Source organism: Lagopus muta, chromosome 15 (genome assembly GCF_023343835.1).
Source record: "Lagopus muta isolate bLagMut1 chromosome 15, bLagMut1 primary, whole genome shotgun sequence".
Lineage (NCBI taxonomy): Eukaryota > Metazoa > Chordata > Aves > Galliformes > Phasianidae > Lagopus > Lagopus muta.
Genome location: NC_064447.1, coordinates 11,674,033 through 11,698,119, shown reverse-complemented (window position 1 = coordinate 11,698,119; position 24,087 = coordinate 11,674,033). Strand labels below are relative to the sequence as shown.

Sequence of the window (24,087 nt, the reverse complement as noted above, 5' to 3'; positions counted from 1 at the left end):
AAGATTTTTGGGACATCCTCACAGTGTTTTTACTTTCACCACACGGGGGTTTGTGTTTTTTCTTTTCTTTCTATCATCTGAACTTCAATTTTTTGAAGGACCTCTTCTTACCTTCTCTACTCCACTGCTTAACATCTCCTGACCCTTTTATTAAGCTTCCTTATTCTGGGCTTGCCCTTTTGAAATTAAATATTGGAGTAGATTTTCTCATTACTTTTTGATAATAGTCAAACTTGTGAAAAGAAATATTTTGTTCATGTAGATTGAAGCAATGAACTATGAAAAGAATGCCATGCTATTATATGAAACAATAAAATTTTAGGAAAATCCTTGACATTAATTTAAAACTTGATTAAAAATACCGATGAGAAAGTTTGAAGCTTGCAAGTAGCTTATCTGAAAATCATTTCCAGAGTTTTACAGGCTAGGTTTAAATGTTATGAGCAGAAAGCTGATTATTTTAAGGATAAAAGTTCCCATAATAGCTAATTTGAAAGAGCTGTTAAAGTTGATAGCTTAGTTAATAATGAAGTTAAATAATTTGATTAGCTTGAGAATAACGTAGAGACAGGAAGATTTGTCTGAGGCCCTGACATCTTCTTTAAGACTATTATTCTTCTCTTTGAAAATAAGAAATGATTAGCTGCAATGGATACAATAAGGGTACATTCCATTGTGTGGGTATGTTGGTGTAGTACTCGCACGTTTAATCATGGGAATTCTGCTAGGGAGAAAGAATTGTTCCTAGGTTCACCAGTGTTATAAAATACTGTTTCCTAGGCTAACGGGGAAGGATAGCATTCATCTCAGTGCAAATATGAAAAACTGAGTGGTTTGATCGAGGGAAAATAGTAAATAAAAAATTACACAAAACGTATAATAACTTTCTGTACACAAAATGTGAGTGTGGAAAGAACCAAATGAAACTTGGGTTTCACAATTTACAGCATCTTTAGTGAACTCCTGTTGGTTTCTGGGTTTTGCAATTAAGGGAATGACGTGGCCACCCTGAATAGGGAAATGGGGAGCAGGGTGAGGGTGAGCTGTATCCACGGGCAGTGTGTCAGGAGGAGGTGTTACATTAATGGTCAGAACCTGTCTGAAGGCTGGTAAAGCTGTCTTTATAGGGAGAGGTCTTTATTAGTTGGGCATTTCAAATAAAGTTTGGTCTGGCTTCTTTATTACTTTATCCTGTACCATGAAGGAAGCAGGGCACAGTTTCTGACTTCTATAGGCTGATGGTGTCAGTGGAATGGGTTCTGGGGAGAGAGAGCAATCTGCAAATCTAATGAAGAATGCAGATAGAGAGCATGGAGTGTGCCTGGTGTTAATGCATAGTCTGGAGTAACAACTATACCTTGGGAGTCATGAGTAAGGGGAAAGACTTCAGGGTTACTGGAGTCTGAGAATGAAGGGGCTTCTTAGTACAAGCATGTCCATAGGTAACTGGACTTGATTAATTCCCTAGCTCATAAAAAAAATGTGCTTTCTTTTACAGTACTTTTTGATATTGTACTTGAGATACAGAAAGTAGTGTTTGTCACTGTGTTGTTCTGCTCTCTTTAATTTATGGCAGGACTTTTTGCTTGTTCTAATGAATGAACTCCAGCTGCTGGATTCCATATGGAAAATTCAGCCACCATAGCTCTTCTGACAACTAGCACCTGCACTGTGAAACCTAAAAATGAATCAGGTGAGAGAGCTGATGACTCTCATCTATTATTTGGGTAGCAGGAAGAGATGAGGAGGAAAACGAGCCTTGCTTGCCAAGTAAAATATATGAACTTTTCATATCTACAGTTGTGGCTCAACTTAGAAACGATTATAGTCACTTTGGAAACTTTTCTTTCAAGAATAAATTTGAAGGTGGGTTCTAGGGAGAAAGGAATTGGCACTGCAGCTCTCAGCAGCTGTAGTAAATGTAGGGAGAAGGGAAAAGAACCCATAGCCAAACAGATGGCATATTGCTGATAGCTGGTATTTGAAAGATCAGTGGCATCTCAGGAGGCATGACTGAGCTACAAGTAGATCAGAGGGATCCACTGATGCAGTATTCCTGAACTGAACAACCCAACCATTTTATGATTCTGTGATTCTGTGTTTCTGCGAACAAGAAGTACATGGGAATTTTGGCTTCTTAATTCAGGTTTTTAAATGATATCATATGGAAATGTTAGCAATGTTTAGGAAGATTCACCATCCAATAACCTGAAATGAGAAGTGTGAGAAGAAATGTGGCATGTTGAGGTTTGTATCCTACAGGATACTCATGACAGTGTCATGATATCAAGAATATTTGTCAACAGATCGATGCCACAGAACCCTTGAACTCTTTTTGTAGCAGGAAAGAGCCAGTACCTGGCCTTCTGCAATAGTTATCATGAAAATAAATGGCTGTGAGTTTACTGACGAGAGATGTAATCACAAGTTAAGAGATTGCTCGTATGCCTCTCGTGTTCAATAGTTAAAATCAGTTGTTCTGATATCTTGGACCCACCCTGAGTCTGAGAAATACACTGTGTTTTAAAGCCTTTATTCTTTTCCTTTCAGCTCGTTGGGTATGTTTTAATTTGTTTTCTCTACTGTGATGAGTAACACACGATTCTTAGTTTCCAGGAAAAGTTTACAATTTCAGAATACACAAACAGTTTAACTTCCTTGACTTGCAGAACTGCGCTCCTTTGTGTTGAGTCATGTTTTATTGTTTCACTTTTCTGTAAGAAAAGCTCTCGTATGGACACAGTTGGGGAGATCAAAAGATCGTTTTCAGTTTTAAATCTATTGAGAGGTTTTGGAGCTTTCAAATTCTCTTGTACAACTTTAAATAAATTTTCACCTTAGAACTCTATGGATTCCATCCATTTTGGCTTTCAAATGGTATATAGCTGCCAGAATAGAATTAATTAATGTTTCTTTTGAACTGCGCTGCACAATAGAAGCCCTCATTAGATGTGAAGTGCTGGAAGCTGCTGAGGACTTTGTAGTTCCTTTATCTATCCTTATTGATATCCTATGTTAAAGCTTAAGAAAAAGTGTGACATGTTTACCTGCTATTATCAGGCAATGATTTGCAATAAACAGTTGTGGTTTGTGAAGATACTGACTTCCTGAAGGTATGTTGGAATAGATTTCAGAAGTGAAAACTCAGGTCAAAAGTGCAAAGTAGTTTCTGTGTCCTGTGAACCTGATACATTTTTAGTGTGGATTGCTGCCTGTCCGTGTCAATGTAGTAAAATGGAATGCTTTGTTACTGTGCCTTGTTCTAAAGAAAAACAAGTTTTATTTATTTTGAGGGGGAAATGACTCTTTCAAACTTTGCAAATTCTGAAGAAAAATAAGATTGATTAACGTGGAACAAAGGCATATACTTTTAGTCATGCAGCAGGGTGGCATCCTGCTTTCTGGCTGCTTCTGACTCGCTTTGAGTCACATTATTTCCCTCCCTGCTATTTGTATTTGCTATTTTTTTGTTATTTTTCATTTTTTGTAACACAAGACAATCTGATGGGAATACAGGAAAACAGAATTCTGTTTTATTTTTTATTCTACAAAAGAATTCCGAGGCCTCTAATGATAACAGCCTACTGCTGAAGTCAAACAAACATCTGGTTTTGTACATATAAGAAATATTCTGAGCATAATGTAAACAAGAAGTTTATTGTAGTCTCTTTGCTTATTTTTTTTTTCCCCTCTCTGCCAACTGTGAGAGCAAAGCAACAAGGTAAAGGTCCCTCACCTGTAGATCTGATCTTTCTTCAGTTCAAAGCTTTGTAAGTAAAAGCAACCATCTGTACAGGACAGCTGTTGAAATTCCTCTCTTACAAGCGTCGTGTTGGTGCCAAAGTGAAGCTTCTTTCTCTGCTATCATTGAACCCTTTTAAAAAATAAGCAGCTGGAATCCATTCTATGTTATCCTTGAAGTCTATTAAATGATGCTGCAACTTCTGGTACAACAACAGTGTTCTGCAGTGGTTCTTAATGTTGAACCTCAGTGTTAGGGGCTTGGCAACTTATTATTTACATGCAAATTATTTGATGAATATCGTTTCTATCAGTGTAGTCATACTAACAATGCGGTCATTAAATCTATGAGTGTGTCATAGAATTACACAATTCATGGGTTGCTTCTTGGTCTCTACAATGAATTTGTTCTTTCTGTGTATATTTTAGGCTGAAAAGGAGAAATCTACAAAATTAAATAAGAAAAACTAGATGCTCAAAGGCATGTATTTTTTAAATGAGTAAGCTTTCATTAAGTATATGGAAAAGAACCTTGTCCAGGTATTATTAAAGAGAACAAAAAATATTACAGAATGTAATATCGAAGAATTGCTTTCACTATTTCTCTGGTATCCATTTCAAAGGCACAAGATTAACATTTAGATACACTGAATAATTTTTAATGGTGTTTTCCTTCAGATAATTTAACGATGCAAACGATCTTTAAGTACCAAAGTGGGAAAAAAAGACCAGGAGTGTGCATTCAGTTTTCTTTTAGAATGCTTTTCTTCCCTCCTTTCCTGTAATATTCTTGCTTTCTCAAAGATCTGTCTTTGAAATCGATTTCAGATGTCAGGAAGAAAGCTAAAGATGTTGGCACTAGTTGTCACAGATCAGACTAGGATGTCTCATTAAACTGTGAGCAAAGAGAGAGTGTGTATCACCTCTAATTTCCAGACTGGTTGGAGTTTCGTATTTAATGTTAAAGAGAAATGTGATTGATGCTTTGCAAAGAATATGTGATAATATTTACTGAAAGTTTTAAATATTTGAAAGCATGTTTCTGTGCCTGCCTAGCATGAATGATTTTGGTTTCCTATGTTCTCCCTTCTTGGTTGATGGCCTCTAAAAGTGAACTTTGAGAACAAATGTAGAACAAGTCAGGCATGCCCCTGTTGTGTTGATAATATCAACTTGACAAATGTATTCTGAATTTTGCCTGCAGCCATTAAAATGGAAAGCAAAATTGGAAGTGTTTTATGTGAGTTTTTTCATTGCTTGTACCAGCAAGTATTATACTGATTTTGTCAAAGGGAAACATAATTTTTAGAAAGCACTTGCCCTATTGACTCTCAATGAAAACAATATATTTTAATTCATCATCATATTATTTTACTGCTTCATTGTTTTGTCACAATTGTACTTTTTCTGTGTGCTCCTAAGCTGGTATAAACTAAAGGCCAAAAGATGAATCTAAAAAAGAAAAAATGTTAAAGCTAATTTATCTGGAATGTTTACTGATATAACTGAAGTTATTGTTGAACTTCTGCATATACAACTTTCAGGATTTGGTTGCATATGCAAAGTAGAAAGTCACTCTTTTTTTTCTTGCTATGCATACAATTTATTTTCTTTTATAATTGCATTGAGATACACTGTAAACACAAAGTAGTTTTCATCAGTAGAATTCATCAGCTTCTGTTGCATCCAGTGAGCTGGCAGAGGAAGCACATGCAGAGAAGTAATTTAGTGTATGTTGCTTTAATTTAGAAATGATCATTTCTGATGTGAGGCTGATGGAATTGGCCTTTGTCCAATAAATGTTTCCTATAAGCACGAAACATGTTAATTTAATGTTTCCACATTAAAATCGTTTCAAAATAAGTACCTGTTGAGTATTGCTAAACAAATAGGAAAAACAACTGATTTGCTTCTTAATGAGCCAGTAATAATGTGCTTGCATTTCAGTCAGGCACTGTTTCTGGTTGAGCATGTATTTCACAAGATCTAGTCTGCCAACAAGCCATTTAAAATCAATGCTAATAACAGACATTGGCATCAACTGTGTCAATGGAAGTGCTAATTCTGAGAAATGTTGAGTAAGTATTTGTGACAATCTCTTAAAATACTGAATGTAGGGTGGTTAGAATGTACAGCAGAAAGTTAAATAATTTGGGGGCCAATCTCTTCTGTGTGTGTGTACTCAATTCAGTTGCTCGTTCTTTTAAGTATAAGAGCAGGAACATCACATGTGCTGTCCTTGTTAAAGGGAGGGAAGTGCCCGCGATGGTGATGCTCCCCGCACTGCTTACATCACGTGGATTTGTCTCATTTCAGTGTGTAGAACGAGCTTTCTTTGCAATAAGTTCTGTATCAGAGTGTCTCCATGGGATTACAACCAATTTCTAATTCAGTGGCCTCCTCCAGATCTGTTAATTTCAAAGGTGTGGTTTAGGCTGGTGCATAATAGCCACAGAGTTTTCCTTACTCTCAAAAATCCCTGTGAAACAGTTAAGAAACCATTTTCCAGGTATTGCTAGAGGACTGCATTTCTCTAATTTGTTTGTACAAGATTTTTCTCTCTTATTAACATGGAAATGTTTTCATATCTGTTATATGTAAATCATTTCGTTGTAAAGTTTTACATTAGGAAATGAGAAAATTTGTATCGATATTTTTAGTGCTATAGAGAAGGAACACTGAAGAATTACTGAAGCAGAAGAGGGAGAGCAGTAAGGGTTATTTGTGACTCTTAAACCTCAAATAGGCCAGGTAGTTTTCCAGCTGGGTTGGCATTAGGTGCCTGGTGAAAGCTGAAGTTAATGTTGTTGATCTAGTGTCAGCTGTTGCTTTTCTAAAAACAAGTTAGTGCTCGTGTTAGGCACAGAGCTGTTCTTTGTTTAAAAATAACTGAAGTTGCCAGTCCTTTCAAAGAATGTAATTATTTTCTCTGTAGGGGGAAAAAAAATAACATACCTTATCTACTAAAGGAAAGCATTTAGATGCCCTTTCCTCCTTTCTTTGTCCTGCGCTAACCTGCTTTTTTTTTTAGGAAGAATGTTCCTATTCAGACTTTTCCCTGGTGGAGCCTGGTGACGATAACCTGGGGCTGCTTTTGTGCTGTGATGCACTCCCAGTAAGCGTGCATTATGACAGCTATATATTTGTCCCTTTCTCCCACGGAGTTTAATAAAGGAAATTGTTTTGATTAATAGCTTTTAGATTTAACAAACAACTCTGTTTTGGGTTATACATCCATCTGGTCCAGTTTCTAGATTGTCAGCACGGTGATGTATGGGAGAGCGTACAGCAAGAGCAGATGACTGGAGGGACTTGTGAAATCCTGCAGGGAGCAATGGCAGCAGATTGCTTCCCAGTGAGCAGCTCCACAGAGCTTGTAAACCTGCCCAGAGCTCACATCCTGCAGGGTACAGGAATCTGTGAATCAAGACTTAGGCTTTCTCCATCTTCTCTCAAATATGTCTTCATTATTGGCAGGAGGTGCAGATTCAAAGTAAAGAGAGTTGACTATTTGTCTGAGTTGGATTGAGCAAGGGCAGTGATACAATTGGTGAAACATAGGACTCTGGTGGTTCTCTTCTTTGGCAACTTGTATGCACCAGTGAGATGTGACCAGGCTCTGTGCTTCTGCAGGGGTTCCTCCCTTCAGCCCATCTTCATTTGACTCCCATCTTCAAGCAGGACAGACAGCTGAAAGGTGCAAACCTGGCACTTTTCCCTGGGATAAGATGTTCTCACCTCACTGTGGTGATTGGGGGCTTGCACAGCTTCCTGCTCACCTAAGAAAAACAAGTTTTCTTGACAGTACTCAATCCAAGCTCTTCTATACTCATGCTAATTTTAACAAATTGTAAGAATGATTTTTATGAGGGGGCATCGTTTGGCAGATTATTTGAGACAAAATGCTTGAACTACAAGGATAATCTGCTGACTTCTCTCCACTTAATTGGCATCTCATTACATGTACTTCACTGCCCTCCAAGAGATGCCACGGCTTGTAGACTAAATAGTTTCATTTCTTCTACTTTAAAAGAGTTTGTTAAGCAGTTCAATCTTTCTTCAGACTGATTAACGGAGAGGTCTCTAAATGGTCCTTTTTATTTGGCTTTTACTCCTATTTTTTCAGTTGTTCCTTTTCATTAGTTAGCTCACAAACATGCTAGCGCGACTAGGAAATAAATGCTGGTCGTTCTTTGTAACTGTTGTACAAAGTAATGGATCTCATACAGTCTGCTAGTGCTTAGATCCATGATTTGATGATATGATGCAGAGGTGTCTTTTTATTTTCTAGTCAGATAAATTGCACTAAAATATAACAGACAGGAATTAGTTCCAAAGGGGAACACTTTAAGTTCACATACCTTAACTTTCTGTAGCTTTGAAAACAATGTATTAAAAGAGAAAGTTTCGCTAAATCTTATGTAAAGGGATGTTTTCCACTGTTCTGTGGTTTTGACACTAAGTATTGAGTAGTCATGACTTTTTTCCTGAAAGGTTCTATCCATGACAGAAGAAAAACAAATTTTCCTCCTACTTCAGTGCAGAATTGTACATCCTGTGTGTACACACGCCCCTGATATTGCCTTTTAATATTTAATTGATGTGCTGTTGTTACACAGCTTTTAGCTCTATGGTACTTCCTTATTTTAACGTACTTAATGTGTTCTCTACAGGTGGCACAAATAAGTAATGAATATTAATAACAACGAGCTGTACGTCCATTCACACTGTTTGGATGCAGTCGTACAATCTCATAAAATGATTTTTAGCAGAGGAGTTTCTTTTCATATTGTTCCTTGTGCAGAGGATGCAGTCTTTAAGTTGGATGTACGATGCAAATCTTAGTGGTGTGTCCTTTAAAATTGTAAGCACATTGACTGTAGTGTGTTTACCAACAGTAATTATCAATTATGTTTGATTTATTTTTTATTATCTAGCAGTATGTTTAGATTTACAGTGAAACCAACATGGGAGCATGGTTCTTAAGTGTACACACACACACACACACACACACACACACACACACACATTAAGTTTGGGAGGTACAAGTCATTCACGTCTTTACAAACCTTAATAAAGTTAGGACATTGTTTTCAAAACACTATTTAAACTCCCTCTCTACCTAACTAGGTTTTAACCCTGTCTCACTTACAAATAGATCCCTTATTTTTCCTTTACGTATCCTTTTGATGTATGTCATCCATCAATGTTAGCAAGAACAGTAAATGCATTGATCTATTGCTATGCTTGGCAAGTTAAGTAACACTTCTTACATAAAGTATTGATTTATAAAACACAGTACATGTAATTAACATTACAACTGTCAGAAGTTGAAAACGGTATTAACTTGCTGCTTATTTATAACCCAAAAAGAAAATTTAATAAAATACTCAGATTAATAAACTGCTTTTTTTTTTTTTTGCCTTCAGAAGTGTCAAGCTGAGTTACGTTTTCAAGAACAGTGAACGGTTTCTTCTAACTTCTGACAAGGAGAAATTACATGTTTTGTCAGTATTGCTGAAAATAATTCCATACTGTTTAGATACTTGCATTATCCCTGAGGAGGTGAAAAGATTCCACTTGGATAGTTCTGAAAGGATTTAGTGCAAAAGATGCAGAAATAAGTGATGGTATTAGAGAAAATTGAGGTAGCCAATTTATGTCAGGCTTTCAAAGCGCCTTTGATCTGGCCTTTAATTGGTGCCTGCCCTACGTCATGAAAGTGCAAAGCTGGGTCTCCTTGTAGCACACAAACAGGCGTGAAGCACCTGTCTGCAGAACATGCATGGTGAAGTGCTCAGGTGAAGTGAGGAGATCGGTGGGTGCTGCTGTTCCTGACTCAAGCACTGAGTGGGCGTCTGGTGCACAGTCAGTTTAATATGATGGGAATACTTGAATTGAGTTCTGTGAACTTTCAGCTCTGCTTTGATTGTGTTTTCTGCCCTAATTCAGAATCACGGAAGGATGTGAACAATCTCGCGTCTGTTTGCTGTGGCGTATGATTGTGCATTTACCACCCTTGAATTCAATAGCACCATTGAGGTCCTTTGAATTGAGTTTGTTGAGACAGGCCTTATCCAATTTAGAGGCCTATTTACATTTTCAAGTTTAAAGGGCAAAAAAGAAAATTAGAAGCTACATGTAAACAAAATAACAATAGCTGTTAGGAGTGGGTGTTGTGGTTGAACAAAGGTTTGTGCACAAATCATTTCCCATTCACTCTCTTCATCAAAGGAGATGTGTTTATATCTTTTATGGTTATTCATGGCCACTTTGCCACTTAGAAATAATTTTCTCCTTGAAATAATACATAGGTGACCTTGTGTGCCTTTCCAAGCCTGGCAATGCCTTCACTGTGCTGTTGTCTCCTTCTGTTGCACATGTGATTCTGTGCTGGTCCTTCCAGCTACTGCTCAGCTGACACCATTTGCATTTAATTAATCTCCACAAAAGCAACTCAGAATTCCTCTTATACTAGGGACAAACTTGTAGAATGTATGTTTATAATATATCTTACCTGTTAATTTGTATGTAGGGTGTTATTTTGCCATCCATTGGAATATTCAGTGTATCTACATAGACACCAGTGCAATTGGAGCTGGCTCTACAACTGCTGGAGAGTGCAGACTGTGTAGCAGCAGCAGTAGCTTCAATTGCAGCTAGGTGGTGAGGGAAATCCTGCACTGCTTGGATTCTTTTTCTGTAAGGCAGTCTTAGCCTTTGTCCTGCTGTGTACTGAGATTTAAACTGTAACTTCTTATTTCCTTGTGAGCTCCCCAAGTCTCTGTAAACATCACTAAGTGTTCAGAGAATATAAAAAGAATGGAGGTTATGCTTTGATACCAATTCAGACTAGAGAGGTTGTAGATTTCTTTGAAACTTTTTTGTTTGGTTGTGATACTTGATGGGTTCTCATTTATTTACCTGCTTGATTATGCTGTGGTGCTTTTTCATCTTAGAAACTTCGATTTTGATTCACTTACAAACATTTCCCAAGAATCATTCTGCACTCTGTTTAAAGAATGAATTACATCGTACGTAATTTAAGAAAATCATCTATTGTTTCTTGATTTTTCAGTTGTATAGCTCAGTAATTCTGTGATTCTATGTTCTGTTTCATTGCCTTCTGATATAAAAAAAAAATACCCACCTCTTTTTCCTTGTCCTGACTCAAATATGACAGTGAGCCAGAAAGAGAAACCAAAAAATGAGGTATAGAAATTAAACTGGGAGATCAGACTTTGGATTAGTACAGCGGGTGCTGCTTGAGGCTCAGTTTAAATAGTATTGGCTCTTTTTCTTGTCTGGTCTGTTAAAGAAATCAGTGTTAAGAAAAACACTGTACAACTGCATGTGGGAAGATTTTTCTCACTGGGGATAACCCAGAGCGTGTCATATGGAATTTGAAACAGAATGATGTTATTGAGCATGATGTTTTCTGTCAGGATCCAGGTCTCTTTTTGTGCTTCTGTGGGCACTCTTCCCTTCAGTCCTGCTTCTGCTTGAATGCTGCAAGCCTCAAAAAGTTGTTTCTCAAAAGGGAAAGATATCTTCAAGAAGTCTGTAGTGATGGAAAGGATGGTCTTTAAATAGATGACAGTGCTAGGGAGCAGATTTTATAAACACCAGAGGTTACGCTTAAAGAGTTTTAGGCAACAAGTGATAGTAGGATATTCTTTTTTTAATCATCAGAATACAGCTCTGGCCTTTACTTGTCTTATATTTGCATGTTGTGCTCAGCTATTTTTGTAATTTCTTCAGCAGTTTGTAGAGAAAAATGGAAGAAGGTGCAAAAATAAAACATGCGGTGGTTTTATAAAATTATGAAATGCTTGTGCTTTAAAACAAGGCGGGTTTTCCTGAAGCAACACGTTTCAGAATGTGTACCTTAGTATTGCACAAGTCTGAGTCTGTCATGTTTGTTCTTTTAAACAATACCATCGATTCATCAAGATTTTGGTCAAATATGATCTGTGTAAGAAATGAGGAATTCAACATGGAATTCATGGTTACAAGAGGGGAATTCTAAGAGAGAACCACTGATTGAAGTTTGTGTTTTTTTTATTTAAAAAAAAAAAAAAAAAGGAAAAGAGGGCTTTTAATTAAATCAACTTAACCATCAGTATGAAACACTTATCCTTGCCACTTGGGACTCTTATTCTACTGAGCTGTTGAAAGCTAATCGTATCTGTACGTTACAGGATGTTTCGTTTTCCTATTGGGATATTGTGCAACAGGTATGTTATCTTAACTTCAATATTTCTTCTATCCAGATCAAACAAATGATTGGCAATTATCCAATAACTGACAAGCCAATTAGTTATTTTACCTATTCAAGATGAAAAAAAGGCACCTATTGAAATCTTGTCTTCCATTGACTGTACATTTAAAAGAAATAAATGTCACTTATTCTAGAAATATGCAGGTTCCCTCACAGAACTTGCTGAGTCCTAAAACAATTTAATTCCATCCCCAATTAAACCTTTAAAAGCATCATCCATCAACCTCAGCAGTTACTTGCATTTAGAGATGATAGCAGACGTGTTCAACAAGTACATTATCTTCCTTGTCTACCATGAACAAAAAAGGGCCACGTGGGCTCATTTAGTTGACTTCATGAAACTGATTATTTAAATGCTGTTTTAAGTACATGTGCTTCAGTATTATTCTGATATGAAATCAGATATTGTCTCTGATAAAAGTTCAAGAAATCCATTTTAAGGAAACGTTTTATACTACTGTGCAAAAATTCTGAACCATGGCAGTATACTTGAAAAATAACCCGGTGCTTTAATGAAATATTCACTGTGATGCATCCCAAATCCAGGCTTAGCATGAGGTAGTACAGTGCAATTTTAATTTAATTGTTCTATTTAGTGATTTATGTCACACTTCCAACCAAGAAAATCTGAATCTCAAATACCAATATTTTGGGTAAAATAGCCTTACTGCAAATCAATACGGTTAAAGTGACTCAGTGCTCTCATGTGTGTCTGACGTTGACAGTTACATATAGATCATATACTAACTTTCACACCACTTGAGTGCATTTTAGAAGGTTTGAAATAAAAAGAAGATTGACTGAAATATACGAGTTCAGTTTGACTTCCTGTTACGTTTCCCAAGATTCACCATGTAGTTCTTACAAATACATATGTTATATAAGCTATTGAAGTTTATTTCTATCAAAGCGTACAACTTGGATCCGGAGCCAGTACATGCATGTATACGTGTCAGGAATTAGGATCAGTTCAAAAAGAAAAAGAGAAAAATCTTTTGCATATCTAAGCCATGAATAAGAAGGAAATGGCTGTGATTCCCCAGAAGGTTACAGTTATCAGCTGTCAATCAGCACAGAGCAGCTCACGCTCAATTACTGTGTGCAATCCAAAGCATTGGCTTATGAATTCCACAGCTGAACTTGAATCTTTTTGATGGGATTCTGCTGCCCATAGTTTCACCTTTTTACTCAGATTGCTGAAAAGATTGTCTCAAGTTTGAGCTTCCTGATTGTTTCCTTTTTAACTGTTGTGTAATGTACAACATAGGTCTTCTAAGAAGCTGTTTTTGTGGCAGTTATTAACCTAAGTTAAGATAGCTCACATCTCTTTTCCTTGCAAATAGGGAGTGCAAATGCATTTGTAATTGCCACTGTATGGAGTGTTTGTAGTCTCATTTTCCTGGAAAATTGCTCAGAGATATTATCTTCTGTGTCAGCCGGTCATGGCTTTACGTATGTGTATGAAAAAGGGCAATGGACGTCATGCTTTACCAAACTCCAAAAAGGTGGAATCACTGTAGATGTGCATTTTAATAAACAAGTCGTGTTTTTGCTAGAGTTCAACGAAAAGTTTTGCAGCCAGAAATTTGTTTTCAATATCATGCCTGTTGGGTAAACTGAGTTATGGGAATTGATGGTAAAAATGAAGTGTATTAGTGATTGAGCTGTATTTCCTCTGATTTGATTCATGAACAGGTTAATCTACTTTTAATATTCAATACTGTCTCACCTAAAATGATTTGAGAACAGATTTATCTAATGAAGACAAATTGCAATGGCTGTGAGGATGTGCTAACCTGTTCTCTGTACTCGCTAAAATCCTTCTCTGAGCATCTCTGAAACTGTTACTCATTTTCTCAGGATGTGAACAAGTGATTTTGTCTGGATTTCCGAAGGGAAAATTGCTAAGATGTAACTGGGCAGCTGCAGTGCTTTTCACAGGTGTAGATGGTGTGGGACTTCTCTGGAGTCTGTCAACTTCCCTTTTCTCAGTGGGGTAGAGGTGTTCAAGATTAAATATGGATTTTTAGTTTTCAGGGAGAGCAGAATGAGACCTCTCAGCTCCTGTGACAAACCTCAACTGCCGGGGGAGAAGCCCAAAGTTGGTAACAAATGCATCTAGGAATTTTTTTGTGTGTGTTTAAGTGTTGGCATTAAACCAACCAGAGGTGTATGTGCATTGTCAAATTGGGCCTTGAAAATACATTTTGAGATATAATTCATCTAAGCTTTTCATGTGCCAAGGAAAGCAAACAGACAGGCTAACCTGGCAGTATAATGTAACTTTCCATTTAACGATGCATAAAAGCAAGGCAGACAGGTTTTAGAGCAAATATCTAGATAATTTTGACATTCAGTCATGCTTTTTTCTTAAGATTTTCATGAAAATAAATTTACGTCATCCTTTTTAAGGGCACCAGTCAGGAGGTTAGTGTTTGGTGAGCAGACCTGCTGGAAAAATTGCAGAAGCTGGATATATGCACCCACTGATACACATCTTATCCTTTTATTCCTCCTTGCAGCTCAGACGTTTTATTTTTATTTTTAAGACAGCCGAGCTGAAGAGCCAGAGAGGCTGGAAGTGTTAACCCACATTGTAGTCAGAGGAAAGCAACAGCATGTAATGTGAATGCTTGCATTTTTATAGTCATGAAACTCTCTTAGCTAAAAGTCCTAATTCCATTATTTTGTTACTCTTGTTCCTAGGACTCAAATGCATTTTTTATCTTTTTGCTCCTTTTTTCAAGAGAATAAAAGTTAAGAGAGCCTTCCGACTTGAAAACTGTTGATTGCCCAAAGTTAGGCTTAAGTGAGACTTTCCTGTTTTATATGAAAGTCCAAATCTCCCATGCCTATTAAAGGATGCACTTTGTTCTCTATCCCACAGCCAGCTCCTCCTTTTTTGCACTTTTCTTTGTGAAATAGCTTTCGTTATGCCTGCTGATTTTCCAGTTTCCCTGTGATGCTCTACAACACCCAAACTTGTCCCTGTAGGTGACGTCTATGGAATGCCATATGGATCTTCTACCTGTGCGGTGAGAGGCGCTGTGCCATACTGATATCATTAGAGCTTCACCGCTGCCTTCCTTCGTGGAATCCTTGCCTATTATTTTATTTTCATCTGTGCTTTCGGTGAATATTTAGTGAGCTCTGATTACATAATTGAATTTGATAAACTGATGGGATCTGATTGATGAGGAAGTCAGGAATAAAAGATTAGAAGATAAAATTACTTCAAGGCTTTAAGTAAATCTTCCAGAGAGCTGCGATAATTTATAAAGCATGGCATATTCTTTATCAAAATATTCCCCTAGGTCTATTAAATTTTAGCTTCTAACAGAATTGGATTGAATTTTGAGAACCATTTTCATGTAATACCAGCTTGACTGTGGTATTCTAAATGGGGGAAAGCCGTGAGTGGGCTGCAGCATCACAGCCTTGGGATTGTTTGAGTGAGAGAGGTATTGCTGAGTGACAGGACTGTGGGCAGCAGGCTGCCTTTCAAGTAGATCAGTTGCTCTTGGAGAAATGTAAACTGAGATGTGTAAGTGGGTAACTCAGAGTGAAGTAATGAAAGGTGCTATCTTGTTAGGTTCTTTAAACCCCTCAAAAAAAAGGATCAACGAGTTACCTGGGTAGAGGTTCAGAGTTATGGAGTTAGCTTTGTTATGGTCTTACTGTAAATAGTTCAGCTTCATTCAGGGAGGAACAATGAATGACCTCATTCCATGAGCCTTTCAATATGAGCAGGTAAATAGAACTATTTTCAGTGAACTCAGTGCTGGTCATTTTAACTCAGCAGTGGAACCCTGTGCTGTAGGACTTGGAAACTCCTGGTACAACCCCTTCCCTTAAATACAGATGCACCTCTTTGCCAGTGTATTTTTCACAAGGTAGACTGGCATCTCTCCTGGCAGTCTGTCTCAAAACTCCCTTGGGAGTCTCCCAGAAGTCGGTAACATTGATGATACTTTTAAAGTATTCACTGACTGCCTGAGTTGAGAAGGAACCTCTGGGTCCCACTTGGGCGCACAGCACTGGGTGGTCCTGCTTGGGGTACTTGCCTGCATCCACTCACCTTTGGGACCATCTCCAAGGAGGTGACCTCACGTCCTCTCTACAGGCCAGCCTGTAATATTATTCTGCATTTCACATCAAATCCCAGGCCTTTAGCATAACATTTGTGTATTTTTACTCGCACAGACGTACCCATTCCTTTGATGACAGAAGGCATTTGTAAATTTTTAAATGAACGGTCTATGGTTCTGACAGAGTTACAAGTAGAAATTTGAGGTGTGAAGTGTGAAAGCCTTGATCTCCCAGAGTCGACTAAGGGGTGCGTCCCAGCAGGTTTAAAACTGCAATAAATCTGCTTGTTAGTGGAGGTATGGCAATTTAGCAGTTGAGAATCATGCTGCTTGAAGTATTTTGAACGTTTGTGATCCACAGGAGAGCAAGTTTGAGACTACATGTGACCCTTGAACATTATTGAAGTACCCTAATTCAAAATCTGTTAGTGGTTTGGGGTAATATAATTTAATGCGTTTTGGTTAGCAGTAATATTGAAAAACACATTTATTGTGCAATTCTTTGAGATCTTCTGTTCTAAACTCTTTTTTTTCCTCTTCAAGTTCTTCATTTACCCTGAGACTTCTCCTGCTGTGATAATCATTCCTATCCGAGATTACTCTTGTGCTTTCTATTAAAAAAATAAAGAGTTTTGAGTGGATTTAAACCTCACAGAGAATGGGGGAAAAAAGCACAAAACAAACTAATAGAGCTGTTTGTTGTCTAGCACAATAGACAGTATGTGTAAGTACTAAATGTGGACAAAATCTTGGCTGAATACGCACTTTCCTTCTAAATATGTGCAAAGTCTGAGGTTATCAAGATTTTGTATACTTGGGAATTAATTTCCTTAGCAAGCTTGGTTATAAATATAATAGTGTATGCCTTAACTACTGAGTCATGTTGTAGCTGTTACATTGCTCATTTTGAGGAAAAAAGGAGCAAAGAATTGGTGTCTCATGCTATACTTGCTTAACTTACAGAACTATTTCGTTTCTGTTTCAGACGATGTTGCTCCATACTTCAAGACAGAGCCAGGCTTGCCCCAGATCCACCTGGAAGGAAATCGACTCGTCCTTACGTGCCTTGCTGAAGGCAGCTGGCCCTTGGAATTTAAGTGGTTACACAATGACAGTGAAATAACCACCTACTCCAGTGAATACAAGTAAATAAAAGCCTTAAACTAGCCTTCTCTTAAGTATAATTCTAAACAAAAATAACCCAATACATGAAATCACATTTGTAAATACTGGTGTATTTACAATTTTTTTTTTTTTTTAAAATTATGAAGATGTTTTTTGTAGGTGGGTGAGATGTCTGAGAGAACTGCCTTTGTTGAATGTGTTCAACGCTCCAAAACAAAGTTTCTGATGTAGAATCTTCTAAGTATCAACAGTGATTTTGCTGGCTTTGAAGTTTAATACATACTTGTAATGAAGAGCAGGCATCTTGCTGATATTTGTTTAGATATTACTCAATAAAAATTGGGATTTTTTTGAGGATTGAAAGAAAGTTTTTAAGGTCACTTTGATCTGTATTTTTCTGCTACCTTAGGTACTTCCCTGCATGCTGAAAGCAGAACAGGCATTGGTTAAATGTTATGTATGATATACTGCCTATCCTTGAAGGGTACTAAGATCAGTGGATCCGTTCGTCTTATTAAGCTGTAGAAATAAAAGAACGTGGTCTGTCTTAAACTCCATATGTAACTTTCATTTTTACTTCTGAGAATGTGAAAATTTTGTAGTTAAACTGTTCTTTTGTGATTATGCACTTTGTTCCCTGAACCTCATTGACTCCCTCAACACATCCCATTAGGCAAGAGAGAAAGCACACTGTGGCTAATCAGAGCTAGGTTTTTGTTGATAGGCAGCAGATGGCTGGCCAAACATCAAAGTGTAGAGCAGCCAAGATTTGTCTGCCTTTTCCTTCGTGGCAACATTAACTGGGTCTCCCCTATGCAATTGCTGATTTCCATAACCTTATAGAAATTTAATATTTCTGCAGCTCCTGTGCTTCTTTTAAGTTTTGTTGAATTACCTGGTGATTTCAGAAGTTTCAACGTGCAGGGATGTGAGAGACAGACCCCCTAGTACTAGCACTCGTATTTAGCTGAGCAAGCTCAATTCTGTTCTTAATATAATTACAAGAAGTAGGGAAATCTTCTCCTACCATTACAGAAAGAAATTACAGTATAGATTGATACAAGAAGGTGGATAATGTTATAGTATTCTATGCTGTTTATACATGATAGTCCATAATTAAGATCTATAATAGCCCTGCTAATCAGGGAAAGTTTGAACATTGCTTGGGATAAATGCCACTGTTGTTTTGACTAACAACAACTGAGTCCATTGAAGTTTGCAGCTGATGACAGCTCCTACCCATGTAAGACGCTGAGAAAATAACAGAAAGAAACTAGACAGGGGCAAGATTGCATGATTATGGAGTGATAACCAAAAGCAGAGGCTAGAGCTTGAGCTCAGTTGGTGTGCAAGTACTGAGGGACTTACACTTCAGAATAACAGAAAATCTGAACAGGAGTGTATGGCATTTTGAAACTAAGATCAGAGTGCCACGGTTCTTACTGCATAAGTGCACATCCCTAATAAGCTCACTGAGATTCAAAACACAAAATTTGGTGTGAACTGCAGTGTAAGCTAGAATCAGTGTATCAGAATATGGTTCTCTTTTCCATTTGTAACTATAAAACACCTGCCACAAAGGTGGTTAAAAAGGTAGGAAGCTACTAGTTCATAGTAAATTAGCATTGACAGAAAATATTAATTTAGACATTGCACCCATCCCATCATTGCTCATCTGTAGTTCCTTACCGCAGTCAGGGAGCAGCCAGAGAAGATCTTGATTCTGTGGCAGTACAGAACTTTAAGCTTCCAAGGAGGATTATGTGGCATAGGTACGTTGGGATGAATTAAAGGAAAGAAAGAATATGCTTAGACATAAAAATTGTGGTTGCAGAAGTTAAACTTTGACCCCATGATAGTTTGTTCTGCAGCTCCTAGGTAAATATTCTTTTTAAATGCATGAATCTTTCTTGTGTGACTCTGGCGACAAGTTGAATCATGAATCAAAGATTTCCAGTAATTGATATTACTTCTTGTGTTTTAAAGTAATGTGTATATTGTACCTTGCTGAAAATATTCCAAGCTTATTATGACACACCAAGTGAGTAAAGAACTAATTGGAGCCTTTGCATTTTGCCCCTGGTGACCCCACATGAACAGCTTTTCTTCGTATAACGATGCTGATTATGCACACAGCCTGGCCTTTATAGTGACTGTGCATACGCCAGTTTGTATTAAGAATTTATAAACCAACCTTATAAATTCTTTGTGATCTGAGTTGCATGTAGTGAAAACAAATCAATATTGCTGACTAAAGTAGCAATTTTGGTTGCATTTGTAAGTAGTGAGTATTCAAAGTTCAGTGTCTGTCTTTTTTTTTTCTTTTTCCTCCCCTGCTGGTTGGTTGGTTTTCTTGATTCATTTGTTTTCTGTGGAATTAAGTTCTGGACCAAATGCACTGTCTGCATTTCCCTTTGTTGCCTGAGGATTTTAGTTTATTTAATCTTAGAAACCAAGGTTATGTCTAAGCACTAGTATGCTTTCCTTGCAAACTGCTTAAAAGTATCTGATTATTATATTTTATTGTATTTGTTTTTTAACATTGAACATGAGTTTTATCCTAGACAAAAAGCATATATCACTCTTTTTTTCTAGAAACTTGACATCCTGCTATGATTGCCTTTTAAAATTGCTAGCTGGAAAACTTGAATCCATTTCCTTCCCCCAGTCTAGATTCGCTTTTCCTCTGATGTCTGTCAGAACCAGAGATCAGATGATTTTCCTCTTCAGAAACAAGTGTGTTCTTTTCAGTGACTTGTGTAGAACATTCTTCTGAACAGTCAAGTAATGACTGAGTGCTGAATAGTTGAAGTTGGCACAACAACCAAGTGCTGAGCAGTTACTTTTCTTCTTCTCTGAGGAGCTCATTGTCAGACTTAGATCATGTTTTTTCTTTTAAGGTCCTGTGTGATCGGGCTGCACCATATTTGTTTCTTAAGCATTCTTCCCTTTTATCCCAAACACGAGCAGCGCACCAGCCAAAGCAGTTTAATTTCCTTTAAAGTCCCTTCTTTCCTTAGAAGTCTTCCTACTTTCTTCCTTGTTGCTTCCCATCTCACACAGCATCCTTCCAAAACATTTTTCAAGCTCTTGCTTTTTCTTTCTTTGACAATCTGCACGTATCCCATTACGTTATCACTCAGAAAACCCTGACTCATCCCATTTTCAAATCCGTGTTCCAGGATGTGCCATTTGTTTGCCTTTCCTGCACGTTGCTATTTGGTAGATCCACTGAGAGGCCAAGTGCTGTGTAGGTTTGGGCTGTGCTGGAATTCCCAAGATAGATGGGATTTTCATGCAAACTTTTAAAAGCTTTTCTGCCAAAAGGTTTTCTTTACTTCAGGCAAGATATTATGAATGTTTTCTGCTGAAACATTAATAAGTTAGAAAAGAACACTAATGTAGGAGATTTCTGATGTAATTGATTTGTTTTGTCCTAGTGGAAGAAGTAACTGTTATTTTCTTGGTATAGATGAGGAGCAAAGAAATAAGCCTTTAATTTTGGCTCCGTTTTGTAGACAAGCAGAAGAATTAATTTTTGCCAAGTACAATAACAAGTGTGGTAATATTAGCTGTTAAAATGAATTATCAATATTTATTTGTCAGAATCTTTAAATATATATTTTTTGGCTAGTGATGCTTTGCAGCAGTCATCTGCTGTAGAAGGAAATTATTCTGGAAGGAAATCAGGAAGCCATATGTTGTCTTGATTTCTATCTTACGCCCTTTATTTTCACCTATTTTCTGTTTCCTATGTCACACTCATCAGGCAAGGCAATGTGGTCGATTCGGGGTTGTATCTACTCACTGAACAGCAAGTGTTTGTGTGCTGTTTGTCCAGCTTACTGCTTCCAAACGGAGCAGGGTTGTGAGTCTGTCTTATCTTCCCAGTACAAATTGTCATAATCCCTGAAGGAAATTTGCTGGTTGCACCAGATCAGGTCAGGAGGAGTCAGCACAGGCAGGCAGACAGCACAAGTGCCTGTAACTCATCCTCAGGAAGCCAGGGCTGCTAGGCATCAGATTAGATTGGTGCCATTTGTTGGTGGCACTGGGCTCTGGTTTTATTTACTCTTTTAGGTCAGTTGACCTATTTGCTGTAATGTCTTTGATTGCGATTATAATGCAGTGATTACAGACAACATTTATCACTTAAATTAGATTTCTTCTCTATCCTTTGTTTTTATGTTGTCTGATCCTGTTCACATATTAGCTGCTCTGTATGTGGGTGTGTCTGCTATGTGTGAGTATGGGAAGAGATCCTTTCTTTTAGTGGGATTAAATTTCAAAGATTAAAGTTCAGTGGTATTATTTTTTCTTTTCTTTTCATAAAGGCTTTCATTAATCCCACCATAATATCTTCAGAAGGTGACCAGGGGAAATATGTGCTTTGATTTATGTTTGCTTAATGCAGGGTTATCTATATTATTCTTGTGTTTTATTCACATTAAAACCGTGCTCATCAGCTCATTTTCGTGTTGAGTGATCAGATGTAGCTGAATGCAGAAGGTGAGCAGTAGTGGAATAAGTGACTTCTTTTGTACATCAAAGGGCAGAACAAATACAGTGTACAGTGCACTGTCTTTTTCAGTGCTCTTTGGAGTTACACTGGTCATGCAGTGTAGTAAACACTTGTTTTTATGGCAGAGCTTTGATAGTTCTTGTGAGGCTTCCTGCTGCCTATGTTTAGATTGCAGTCTTCTTGTGCCAGCTCAGAATAAAACACCAGGCATCTTTGCCTTATGAACGAGGTTAGGTAAAGCTAAGGAAAGCATTTAAGCCTACATTTCAAAAGAAACTGGAGACTAATTAGTATTTATAAATTGTATTTCTTAAGACTAGAAGTTTGCTATTCTTAAGAAAAAATACAATATGCCTTTGAGACAATATTAAAGGAATAACATGAAATGCAACAGAAAGTAGCATTGATCTGCATGTGAGAAGAAGCGTATTACAATTCTATATTTTTCTCTTACAGGTACATCATTCCAGCTTTGCAGAGGTCTGATGCTGGCTTTTATCAATGCATTGTGCGAAACAGAATGGGGGCATTGTTGCAGAGGAGATCTGAAGTTCAAGTGGCATGTAGGTTTGGATAGAAGTTATTCTGTCAAATTGTTAACTAACTGATCCTTTTTGTGGGTACCAGTAAAATTTGCTAGTCTGAAAATGTGTTGCATATAATATTAATTTCAGAATTATTGCATCACGAGAAGCTTCACGCTTAATGTAAGCTACACTTTTGGAAACAAGCTCAAAGTGGTACTGTAGTGAGTCTTTAGGGAAGACTCAAGCTATTCAAAGCTATCAGAAGATCATGTGGAGATAGCTCTAGGATGAGAGAAGAGTATTGTGCTCTTCCATAAATATGCAGGGATTAACAAAGGCCAGATAGCACAGAATAATAATAATAATAAAAAGAAAATCCAAAAAGAAATGGATTCCTAAAAGGAAGGATGGAATATCTGAAAGAGATCAGCTTCCTGAAGCCTTCAGATCATAATTCTCGTGATACAAAACTGGTTGTTTCAGAGCCAAAAGCTTGTGAACCGTTGTCTGTTCTCAACGTGTTTCAATGTTTGTACCTCTTCAGTTTGGACGGAGGAGAATTTTTCAGAGCTGACTTCTAATTTCACATCTAACTTCCATTTGATAATGCTGAGTTTATTCTGAGGATTTAGTGCTAATTACTATGGCTTAAGAATGATTGCATACTCCAATTATTTATGTTGTTTAAGTTTAACATACAGAAGATATTACCCGAGTGAGTTGCTTGGAAATAACAGTAAAATTAAGCCTTTATGTTTTGAAGTATGAAACCTTTGTGCTAGCAATCTAACATGGGGATCAAATTTGAATTCCTCCAAATCAATAAATGGAAAATCGGTATTAGTAAATGTCATTTGGTAAGTGGAATTTAGCTACACTGAGTTATTTATTAGAAACCTGTTTCAAGGAACCAATGGAAGCTATTAAGTGTGTCATGAGGGAAGTTATGTAGAATTTTGTGCTTATATTCTTGTGGGGTTTGGTAAAATTGTTCCCTTCCCCCACTATCGGGCTCTGTATGCAGCTGCACAGGCAGTTGTGCTGCCATAGCAGAAGGAACAATTCATGAGAAAGCACTTGTGGGAATGATGGTGAGAAAGTGGCACAGGAATACTTTACCTTGCTGCTGCTGCTAAAGATTTCTGTCTCTTGAAAAGATAACTTTGTTCCCTTCTGAATGACAGAAAGATTTTCAGCAAAGTGCTTTGTTTCTCCAGACTTCTATTTTTGGTAGGTGTCCATGTTCTTGATTCTTCTTGAGAGAAAAAGTGTAATTGTTTACTTTTCTGCTCTTAAAATTCGCACCCCACACTCCTTTAATTTACAGTTCTGCATTCCTGAGCAAGGCCAGGAAGCTCTCTGTTAAGATTTCTCTCTCTGAGTTGAACAGCTTATTTATTTATTTATTTTCACTGGCAGTGCCATGGAGACAAAGCAAAGCAGATCTTACATGGCCTAGGAGATCATCTGTCTTGATTCTATAGTGACCTATATTGCTTCTCTTGTGAAACTTGTCCATCAGATTGGCACAGCATTTACATAGATTAAAATAGTCTATAACCTGCGGTATTTTTTTCGCTCGTGTCCTCTGATGTAGCAAAGAAGTTGGTAAATAATTTAAACAATGTTGGTAACATGCTCTAATGTATGATTTAGCTGAATGGGAACAGATACTGTTAAGAAAACTGCTGAGTAAATCTTAATTACAGAATGGGCTTAGAACTCTTGAATTGTGAAGACTGCAATAACCATATGACAGTGAAGTTAATTGGATCCACCTACACGGTTTGAAGCTTCATGTAG

At 37.3% G+C, this 24,087-nt stretch overlaps 1 protein-coding gene across 6 annotated transcripts in view; it reads left to right on the top strand.

The window, feature by feature from the left end:
* SDK1 (sidekick cell adhesion molecule 1) overlaps positions 1 to 24,087 on the top strand; it is a 365,693-nt gene that overhangs the window by 76,694 nt on the left and 264,912 nt on the right. For 5 of the 6 annotated variants that reach the window (XM_048961334.1, XM_048961331.1, XM_048961335.1 and 2 more), the window contains 2 exons: positions 17,096 to 17,255; positions 22,214 to 22,320. In XM_048961334.1, coding sequence (XP_048817291.1) covers positions 17,096 to 17,255; positions 22,214 to 22,320 — 267 coding nt within the window. Of the gene's footprint in view, positions 1 to 6,772; positions 6,857 to 17,095; positions 17,256 to 22,213; positions 22,321 to 24,087 lie in introns of all 6 variants that reach the window. The other variant, XM_048961336.1, reaches the window with a different exon arrangement.